The following is an 11,410-nucleotide window of genomic DNA, read 5'->3' as shown; positions in this document are numbered from 1 at the left end:
TGCTTTGTGTCTTTCCCTTTTTTGTTAATCTATTGTTACCTCCCCATCCTTACAAAAATATGCCATTCCACTTGGACTTGTAGGTGAAAAAAAATATTTCAATACCAGTTCCCCAAAATGTTCAAATATAGCCATAGCTGCTCGTAAAATGTCAGGTACGTGATAACCACGCTCGCGATGCGCGTGATTGTCAGGCCACCGGTTTCTTCATGCAGTAAAGAGAAGAACGAAGTGAGATTGACACCGCATTGTGCAGGTGAGAAATAACATTTTAAATGTTCTCCATCAACAAATAACATTTGACATCCTAAGCGCCAATGTACTGAAAACTGCATTTAATGTGTCTCCTTGTCTCAGCTATTGCCGGGTTTTCCGAAGCCATGAATACCAGTGAGAAGGATGCGATCGAGCAGAATGCATCCAATGCGGTCTCTGGGGCCATGTCACCCGAGTCGACCACATCCCTCGGAACACACGGGGGCCACAAGAAGCACGTCCGGAAGCACAAGTTCTCCGCAGACGCCACACCAAAAGATCAGACGTAAGTTCGAACTGCGTGCGGAAAAGGGACAAGCAGAAGCGCTGTACCACAAATGTTACTGTTGAACATTACCATAAGGCGGAATGCTTTTTAAATGACCTTGTCCGTGTTTTGTGTACGACTGCCGACTTATTCAGAGAGATTTATTATTAATTTCTACAAGATTGTTTGAGGGTGCTTAATAAATTCCAAATCAAAGCGCGCCTATATGTGCTCTAACATATCTAAGTTTTTCGGTTCTCTGTGTTCTATGTTCCAGATTGTTCTATGTGATAAAATAGAAAATGGTTGCTGCTCAATAAGTTTTTTCAGTCCAAGACTTGGCGAAAAGTCATTTCATAGTTTATTTTCACATTGACACGCTTTCAAACAAAGTAACATACACATTTGACGCGCTGTGAGAAACTTTGTTATGCGAAGCTTTTTGGCGGTAAAGTAACGGTAAATGAAGTGGCAATGAAGAGAAAGCTACGGGTGTGGAGATTCTGCACGCGTCTTACTGCGCGAAGTAGTGTGGCAGCGCTTGAAAGCGCTGACGGTTCCTTGGAATGGGCGCTGAATCGACGCAGCATCCACATGGAATGGTTTCGCGTTTCAGCAGACGCGGAATAGAGCAGTCGAAAAACTTCAGCCCTCAGTAATTTGTATTGTCTTATTTAGCTATTATAAATAAGGTGTCAGTACTTTCTCTTCCTCAGATTGAAGTAAAACCAATGGAAATGTAGGACTATTTTTTTAAGAAGCGCTTTTTCTTGTGCGCGCATTGTCCCCCTAGCGTTGCCTTTATTGTTACAGAGTATAGCAGCCTATCTATCATCGCGTGATGTTCCTGAAAGCGTTACTAGGCGGACCGCTTTGTCTGGATAAGGCGTGTAGTTGCGCCTGTGACGCGAGTGCATGCAGAAAGGCGGCGGCAATCGTTACGACGATCGTGTGAGAGCGAAGGCACGATTTCGACATCGACCCGCCGTGATAGGTTAGTGGTGACGGCCTTCCCATTCTTAGATAGCAGCCGCGGGTTGATTGCTTGGCGTGGCGGCCGCTTTCCGGTGGTGACGAAATAGACATTTACTTATATTTTGGCGCTCAAGAAAGAAACCTAGGCGGTAAAACTGAAACTCGTAGTTCCTCGCGATGGAGTGTCTGAAAATCATATCGCAGTTTTGGCAAGAAAAACCCCGGAGCTTAATTCCCAGTTCATTTAGGCTACTGCGCATCAACGGGAGTTTACGATGTCGACTGTTGCTTTTATATCGGTACTGAGTGGGTGTGAGCTCGGGGAACATAGTTTATGATGCCATTTGGGGGTACCTCTTGTAGAATGGTGCGTACGTATGAGTATATGCTTGCGGTGTGTACAAATACTACGACAGAATTTGTAGTGTGGGGGAAAACAAAACACTAAAGCGGTTCGACCCGGGGCGAGTATGAAGCTAGTACAATACCAAACAAGTTCAACTAAGCGTTCGTCACTACGAGAAATGTACTGGGAAATGTCAGCCGATCCCGAAGGCTGTGCAGTTTAACCGCATGTTTCGAAGTACTAGCTGCTGCCGGAGAAGAAATGCGCGAAAATTCCAAGGGGCGTACGCACCAAAGGTCTCGTAGAGCTTTACCCGCAGCGAGACTTTTTTGGCTATTAGGCAAAAGCTACGAGGGCGGAACCTCTGCGCATATATTCGCTCGCGAACTAGTTCAGAAGAGCTTGCTAATAGTTTCAGTACCCCTTTCATCGAGGTAAAATAGGCCTTCTGCTTAATGAAGGCAGGAACAGGTGAGTCGGATTCAATTCCTGAAGCTAATAGTTGTTCATGGATATCCCGTATGTGTAGAGTTCGGAACAGAAAGCAAAGCAGCCTGCGTCGGTGCCCCGAAGCCACCGTATTACATCAGCGTCGGTGGGAGCGTGCAATCGACGTCGGCGTCGCTAAAGCCAGCACAGAACCTGCTCATTCTTTTGTACACGGAGCTTTAGGTTTTCTGAAGTCTTTACCTGGGTGTCCGTGTAGAAGTGGAACCATTTGTTTTGTGTGGTCCGACAGCCATTTGTTGCTGAAATTGTAGTCAGTCTCTCAGGAGAGCTAAAGCTAACCTGTTAGAGATCAAGTCACGAACATTCACCAGAAGTCACTGGCGCTTTCTTGCCTTTGGACAATGTGTAAAACTTGCGACGGTTTCGGATTTGCGAAGACTTCATAGGTTAAACTAAAGAATACAATAGAATATCGGTAGCTGACCAGTGAGCGTTACGTATAGTTTCAAATTACGCGGTGCAGAAAACAGAACAATTATGTTTTTATTTTCCACGTATAGATACGAACGAAATTGCGGGTCTACTTCCAGGAGCGGTGGCCCAGATGGGCTCCGGATTTTACGTGCCAAAAAACGATCTGATTATGAGGCACGCCGCAGCGGGGAACTCAGGAAAGTTTGACAAGATGGGGCTCTTTAACGTGCACCTAAATCTAAGCACACGGGTGCTTTCGCATTTCGCCCCCATTGAAATGGGGCCGCCGTGGAAGGGATTCGGCCCCATGACCTCGTGCTTAGCAGCCCAACACCTTAGCCACGACTTATTCAAGGAGTATTCGCACGAGACTTTTCACTTGTCATGTTCTTTGTGAAGTTGTAGCTGAAGACCTTAAACAGTAAAAGCAATACAGGCCACTGAGCTAACGCTATACAAATTTTACTGCATTTTGTTTAAACAAGCCATTATTGGTTTGAGGAACTAAGACGGTAATGCGCAATAACGTCACGGTGCATTTAATCGTTTCATTCTGGCAACTCCTACTGAGTGAAACACGTGACTGCTGTCGGAGCAAACGTGCACAGCATTATCGTTTATTTGTATGAGCAAACTCATACCAAGGCTTACTGCTACACAACGTTAGAAAACTTAGCTGGTGTCATGTCAACGTCGACACGGGCCAGCTCTACGAGGCTAACTTTACTATAACACTGAAATGTTCATAAACACTTCCTAACCCTAATACATGTCCAGTGTCATCTTTTTACGCAAGAAAAAGGCGTAGAATAGTTTCAGGAAATTTGAAAATATAGGTGTTCGCACTGAATCAAAGCGAATGCAAACAGATATTGCACCTATTCGTATTGAGGTACTCAGTTTAGAGTGCTAGCTATCATGTGGGAATGCATCCAGGTCCTCGGAGTTTGGTGGTGCAGCCGCGCAGACGCGCAAGGCCACCGGCGACCTCTCACCACAGGAGCAGCCGGAGCAGGCCACACCTTCCCAAACGTCACCAGAAAGCTCTCTGGCAGCATCTCCCGAACCGGCTCAAGTCGAGCCTGAGGACTTTACTCAGGACGATGTGGCGCGACCAGGGGCGTCAAGTCCGTTGATGTCATTCCCGCCAATTGAAGCAGTAAGAATCCGTCTATCTGTATTTGCTTCGTGTACAGCTGGTCTTCCTCTTTTTATTAACAAAAATAATTTATTATCTTATATGAAATAATTTCGAAGGGGGCGCAATCTACTCGTAACATACAAGAGAGGCAGTAATATTGCGCCTGACAACACTTCATTTCCCATTTTGAGGCACACAGCAGCAAACAGCACAGATGAAACTTGTCTCCTCGTATGCAGAACATATCACCGCGCGATGTGGCACTCCAATGTCCTAGGGCCCCCGTGATGCAGTTGTTATCGTGTTTCCTGTTTTTTGTGTGTTGGTCCGGCAGGTTCCTCATCATGCGATGCTTGCCAGTCACAAGGGAGTATTAGTGTGCACTGTGAAGTTATTCCGGTTGCGCGTGTCCATAAATAAATACTTGTCTGATAATCGCTCCGGTATTATTTCTCCGACGACTGTTGACTGACTGCACACGCCGCCGCTGCACTAGATTTTTTTTTTATTGTGGTAGCAATTATATGGACACTCCAAGTGCATTTTGTCGCCGGCACCGTCGTCGAGATCTGTATCAAGTCCAAGCGCGATAACATCATCGCCTGGCGCCGTATGCCGTATGTGCGCTGACAGCGTGCGAATGTAATTCGACCATGGAGGCTCAACCTAGCGCGAGCAAGGGAGGAAACTGGGGAGGAAGCGATAGAATGAATGTGCCGTTTTCTGTCGCACGCAAGGCGCCGGGGGAGGATAGGGAAGGTAGGGAAGGCGGGGGGGGGGGGGGCGTTCTACATTGGCGGCGGCTGCATATGGCGCAGCCGCCCTGGCGCTAGCTTCCAAGCTATCTGCGGTGAGTAGAGTTTTGGTGCACCGATGGCTAAGCGCTTCGTCCGCGCTCTGCTCTCCCCGCTTAGGTCGCGTTGAAACGAAAGGCAGCACGAAGTCAATTCTCTCGCTGCTTTTGCCACGATTTCTCATTTGAGCGTTTTGACAGCGAATGTGTGCGGTCATCGAGTGATATGTGCTCGTGTTTGCTAGTGCGCGCGTGACACCATGCTCATTAGCTTAATTAGTAAGCGAATGTTTACAAGTTCATACGGCCAATAAAACTACTATCCTTACTTCATGTAGCTGTCTAGTTAGTGGCTAGAATCAGTGCTTCACCTTTTGGGGGAAAACTGCGACTTTCTTACTGCGCAGCTGTTCACCCCAATTAAGCTTCTTTCGAGCACGCTCGACTGCTACAGCAGCAAAAGTAGCGGCATACTGAGCCGTCATGCGTAATAAACACATATTCTGCATAACACAAAGCAATTTGATCATTTAAATTGTTTTGTAATAATATATGTTGTACAAGACAATACTACACATATTATTGCTGCTTTGACAAACTCTGGCGTAGATCTGCCTGCAACGTGAAGACGTGGTTCGCCTTATGCACTCAAGGTTTTGATACCTAAAATACCCATTCCGTTCCTTCAAAGATTAATCGTGCCCAACGGTGAGTACGTGATGCAGCACTTCGAAGGTAACCCAAACCATTTTTATGATACTGGAGCCTCCGTTCTTTAGGACAAGTCTAAAGAAATACGCCATCACTGCAAGAAAGATTTCGTAGCGAAGACGCGGGATAGAATTGACGAGCAAACACCTTATCAGCGGCACAGCGTCATTGAAATTACGCGTGTAATGGGACAATTAACCAAGCAGCAGGCGCATTTGACGCGTACTCCCGAATTACAAAAATTCAGTGCTATTCCCTTCTGTGAAGTTGGATCACCAGCGAAGCTACCGGACCCCTTAATGGCCAAATGTTTATTGCCGTGCGTCAAACGCCGTAGGCACATAAATGGAAGGCGAGGAGCGAGTACCCGCTCCTCCACGATGCTTAACCATGGAAGGTGATGAGGCACTGCCCGGTACACATACGCATTTATTGTTGCAAGACGCGGCGCGACGCATTTTACTACCGAATCCAGGCACCGATAACAGACACGCAACTCACCGGATTCCGAGGGCACACACTTCTTCACCATAGCCAAGGCGATCGTGCGTTGGTCGACTTGGAGCAGTGCAGTAATGTTTGCGAGGTTACTCGAAATCCACGAGCGGTCAACAGAAGGCAGGCCACACAAAATTAGTTGCGCACAAACACCTTCTGAAACCTGGCCGTTACTCCTGTGAAATGTTCCAAGTTTGAGGGATTGGGGGCCACATGGATGGTTAGCCCTTCTTTCCGCCTCGCGGTTCCGGTGGTCAGCACGCTCGCGGCAGCGCCACCACCGGAGAGCTTCGGAAGGAATGGAAAGGAGATACGTAAGCGCTTGGAACGGCGACAAAGACTGCAAATGTAGACGTGGCCGACGCGGGTCAAAGTGCAGTACCTCTTTTTACAACCTTGATATCTTGTATGGGTTGTATTTGCACCGAAAATATTAAATTTATTTTTGCAAGTTGGCGTAGGGCTTAAAGCCTTCTTCACGTACGCCGCGGCTCAGCCCGCGGATTGGCCCACGTGTGGGGAAAGAGAGAGAAAAAGAAAAAAAATTTTCTTACGAGTTGGGGAAAGTTCCTCGTAGGGTGCAGCTTTTAGTTCAGGGCCCGATTTCCTCGCGCCCCTCCGCATGCCCGCCGGATCAGCCGTCGCTACTCATGCGGGTCTGAGCTGGTCAGCGCAGCTTTCCATGAGGAAGGTGAACGTGAAGGAATAGGGGAGCAACCTGGAAGGTGTGGGCACTCTCAGGTGCAATGATATACTGCGAGCTTTGATCCACAGTGGGGACAGTATGAGGGACATTGTGTGGGGTGGAGGAGGTGAAGATCAAAGACACAAGGAAATGAATTAGCTTGAAGCTGTCGCCACGCGACGGCTTCCTTTGGTTAAAGCAATTATATGGTGGTGGAAATTCTTGGTCTACACGGCCTGATAGACGCACGCAATTTTATCCAGAACCTAGCCATATAGAGCTTTGTTGTAAAAGCTCCTTTCGCGTGCAAGGCGGGAATAGAGAATTACTACTTCTAAAGCCTGTTACCTAGACTCATGAAAAGACGGTACAGCCGAACTCCGTAATTATATCAAAGACATAAACATGTTTGACAGGTCGCATTCGCCAGCAAAATGATAACAAATACAAAGCAATGTGCGATACCATTCTAATAATTATTTTATTACCGCTCATGGAACCCTCAGTATCTGTGCGGCCTGCACAAAATAATGGTCGTTGCTGTCGGTGAATTAGATATCACATGCGGGGATGTCATTGCCTTCTATTTCACTTAGGAACTTAAATAGTTTTCGGGCTCGGCAATATTCCATACGTGTTCCTTCGTCGTTATGCGGAGACAATCGCTAAATTTGTTACTATAATTTTTCTTCTGTGGCTAATGACTGGCGAATTTCCTGATGAATAAAGGATAGCCCGAGTAGTACCCACATAAAGAAAAGGGCCACTAGTCCTAGATAACTACCGTTCAACATCCTTATTTTGAATTTGAGAGCTTATCATGTCAAAGAACATCATCGAATTCCAAGACGAGCATTCCTTTTTAACAAGGTTCCAGCACGGCTTCGGACAAAGCCACTCAATAGCTGCGCAGTTAATTGCAGTTGTATACATACCAACATTATCTCTAGACAACAATGAACAGACTAACACGGTCTTTATAAATTTCAGCAAAGCTTTCAACTGTGTATCCCACGACCACTTATTATTTATATTCAGGAATATAAAATTTTCATAAATAGCCTGGGCGCTACCACGTAAAGCTATTCCAATCTGTTTTCATTCCAATATCCTGATGTTAAATTTAGGCACCCGCCGAGGCAAGCATCGGGCGGTGACCCGCGAGGTCGGACATGCCAACGAGATGCTGCGCTCGTTTATAAGAGCTCGCATTTGTTTTCTTGTAAATCGAATAGCATTGTCAACCTTGATGAGTTTTTTATTGTCTAATTTTCTCAAAAATCCGTGCGGAGCATGCAGAAGGGGCGAGGGTTTTGGCTTGAGCCGGGCTAGCGGCGTGAACGTAGGTAACCGGATTTGTAGGGCATAGCGCCAGCCTCTGTAACGTGCCCCCCTTTTCTCTTCTTCGCTTTCGGTGGGTGGCAGAAAATCGCAGTGGCGTGCAACGGGAGGCTAAAAATACCGCTAGCTTGGATCCTGAGCGAAAAAGAGCTGGCAATGCGATGTCGTATACGTGCTGAAAGGGCCCTCAACCATAATATGTCACGCAATAATTTTACAGCGAAGCTGTTAACTTCTAATTTGTCAGTATTTTTCGTGCCATCGACTGTGGGCAAAAATGTGGGTCAATCCCGGAGGTCGTGCAATACCGGGTCGAACCGCTACTGAGGTGAAGCAAGCTTTAAGCACCCAGCAATGTGAAGCGAAGAGTGCATACATTCTTTGGAATCATTTGTACAAGGCACGGAATAGCATTCGTGTCAAAAAAGAACAAGCACAAAACAAGTCAATGCCAACACAACAATGCCAAGCGCGTAGCGCTTCCAAAATACGTTTCCCGGTAAAGGTTACTGCTGCAGAAGGTGCCGCGACGATAGCTGTTTGCGACGTGGAGAATGGCGTCACTAGCCTTTCGCATATAAAAGACCCAGCCTAGCAGCTTATTTCATTATTGGTGCAGCACCGCTATGGGTAGGCAACACATAGGCAAGGCTCCAGAGGAGCAGCGTGAATACGATGAGCGACAAAGGGGAAAAAGAGGCAACACAACCAGCGGCGGCGTTCTGTCAAACTTAGCATTACTACCATTGCTCTAAATTGTTATTACTACCATTACTCTGAAGCCGTAAGGCATTGCATCTCACCCTCAGCGGTTGTAGTGGTAGTTACCTACCACCACTCAACAGCTTCACTGAACACCCATTGTCGCGGGGCCAGTATGGCGAGTAATTCGTTTTTACACGGAAATAAATACGTTCCTCCCGGCATCTCCTGGTAGCCAGCGCCAGAGCGATGTGTGGGCAGCCATCCTCTATTCATTTCAGAACAGGGCAGTCTCCGGCTATTCTGGCAGCAATTTCGTTTTTTTTTTCGGCATAATAATGCATCTTTCATGCAAACGCAGTAGCTCGACGTTGTGAGTTGTCGCGCTTTTGTAACGTCGCCTGGCAGACAGGCGAAATGGGCTTATTCCGAAAACTTTTGCCCAGTAGCGGAGCATTGGTGGGAAAACAAGGGGTAGCATCGGAGATAATTCATTTGTTTTTCTTCGGTCTAATTTTGCATAATTAGTGTGTACACGTCATATCAGTTCAGTAGTTTTCGCGGTTTTCCTGACGCCGGTAACAGACAAGCGTAGTCGGTGCGGCCCGGGTAATTGCAGCTGATTGCAGCAATGGAGTGGCAACGTTTGGAGTAGCTCTACGTTAGAGTGCACCTACATTACTGCATATTTCACTAACCGAAAACTGTTTGTTGAAATGGGAGGGTAACACTGGGACTGTCATGCAGTAACAACTTGGTCTAGGGCGCGGGGTCAAATTTTGGCTACCGCGGCCGCATTTCGATGGGGATGAACTGCATAAATGGCCGCTGTATCGTGCATTGGATGCACGTTAAACAACTGCGGGTGGTCAAAATTATTGCGGAGCCCGCCACTACGGCCTGGCTCTTAATCATAACGCGGCTTCGTCACGTAAAGCCCCAGAATTATTTTACCATATGTTTACTGCAGAGACTAATGTGCAGAGAATGCCAATTCACTGATATTTCCTACGACGCGTGCTTCGCGTTTGCTTTTCAATGGGCGAATATTCTTTCGTCGGAATGAAACAAACAGGTCTTGTTGTTTGACACGCATATGTTTGCAGTGCTTAAAACGATATACCCTGTAGCCTCCCTTGAAGTTCGCGGGATGTGTTGCGGCTCGATTCGTGCGGTATTTATGGCAACCAATGGCGCACGTTTTCTTGGAGATTATCAATGGGAAGGGCGTAAGGATGTCGCAGTGGAGAAATGGTTTGTACAAGTTTGTACGCTTCTGTCATGTGGCACTGCAGAAAGCAAGGAACGACAGAACGGTACGAATTGATGCGATCTCCAAACGAAATATAATTCAATAAAGCTTGAATCATGTATGGACGAAAAAAAAAGCCGACACACCTAGCAAGCCAGATGCAAATCTGCAAAGCTAGAAATATATGTACGAGAAACACGTGGAAAGACTGTAGCCTGGTGGGGCTAAAACCCACTTTGCTTATTTTGATAATCATTTCCAACTGACCATGTATGCATGGCAATTGTGGGTATAAAAATCATAGCGTGGTAGGTAAACACCGGTCTCTTCTTGCGTTCTCAACAGTGCGACTTATAAAAAAAATATTTGCCATCATTGTAACACTTTTTAAACAATATATGCAGGAAGAGGGCCGACAATCACCTGGGAGGATACCCGGGGCCCTGTCGTTCAATGAAGAGAGAAACCAGACAAAGTAAGTGGCATAAAAAATCCTGCTTGCATTCCTTTCTTTCTTTCTTTCCATATTTATTTATTTATTTATTTATTGCACACACAAACATTTTATTATACGAGATGCGCACAATCTGTATGGTCGCATAGCCAATGGCTAGTACGGGGCTAATATTAAAATATACTTACATGAAACTATTATAAAATAATGCCACTAAAGAGTTTCCAATATAACAACAAGGAATTTAAAAAATACAACAATTTGCAATAAATACAGGAATGATGATTAATAGTAGTACATGGATTTCCAAAATGAAAGCTTATTGTATATGTATTATTATTAGTCTTTCCGAAAAGTTAGCAGAGAGAGCAGGAAAACTGCAACTCTTCGCAATAAACACAAGAAATACCTGATGAAATAATAGTTGTACATGATTTCACAAAAAGAGAGCACAAGAATTAGTTTAAGAAGCAGAGAGAATAATTTAGGAAATAATGCTTTTTCGTTGCCCTCAGCAATTTCTGCGAGTTCTTTATGTAATGCGGAATACCATTCTATACCTCCGCTCCAGCATACTGCAGCAGTCGTTTACCATAGGCGTTTTTTATTTGCGAGATATTTAAGTAACCAAAATTTTGGTTCCTTGCGTGGCATTGTGGGGTGCAGAGTAACGAAATAGGGAATGACTCGTTGTATCTTATAAGATTGTTAATACATGTGGCTAATCGTGATTCCCGTACGAAATAAAAGGCAAGATTTTTAGCATAGAAAACAGGGGTTTGTTTGATTGATAGTATCGCGAGAAGGTTATCGTACGTATAGCTCGTTTTTGTAACCATCCTACAGGTTCGAGGAAGGAGTTACATGTCGAACCCCAGGAATATACACAGTACAAAATGTGGCAGTTCACTAGAGCAAAGTATAAAACACGAAGTGTTGAAACATCAAAGTATTCACGAGCTTGCACGAGGGCATAACTTGAAGCTAATTTAGAGCAGACAGCATCTAGCTGAAGCTACGAATTTAAGCAGCTGTCTAGAAGAACACCAAGGTAGGGGCACTAGT

General features: G+C 45.7%; 1 protein-coding gene across 1 annotated transcript in view; it reads left to right on the top strand.

The window, feature by feature from the left end:
• The first annotated feature begins 215 nt into the window (after positions 1–215).
• LOC135916848 (cyclic nucleotide-gated channel beta-1-like) overlaps positions 216–11,410 on the top strand; it is a 35,786-nt gene continuing 24,591 nt past the window's right edge. Inside the window, exons 1-4 of the mRNA XM_065450275.2 lie at positions 216–256; positions 358–541; positions 3,705–3,927; positions 10,296–10,366. Coding sequence (XP_065306347.2) covers positions 381–541; positions 3,705–3,927; positions 10,296–10,366 — 455 coding nt within the window. The 5' untranslated portion in view covers positions 216–256; positions 358–380. The remainder of the gene's footprint in view (positions 257–357; positions 542–3,704; positions 3,928–10,295; positions 10,367–11,410) is intronic.

The sequence above is a fragment of the Dermacentor albipictus genome, chromosome 7 (genome assembly GCF_038994185.2).
Source record: "Dermacentor albipictus isolate Rhodes 1998 colony chromosome 7, USDA_Dalb.pri_finalv2, whole genome shotgun sequence".
Lineage (NCBI taxonomy): Eukaryota > Metazoa > Arthropoda > Arachnida > Ixodida > Ixodidae > Dermacentor > Dermacentor albipictus.
Note: the sequence above shows the minus strand (reverse complement) of the source record. Positions and strands in the feature narration are given on the sequence as shown.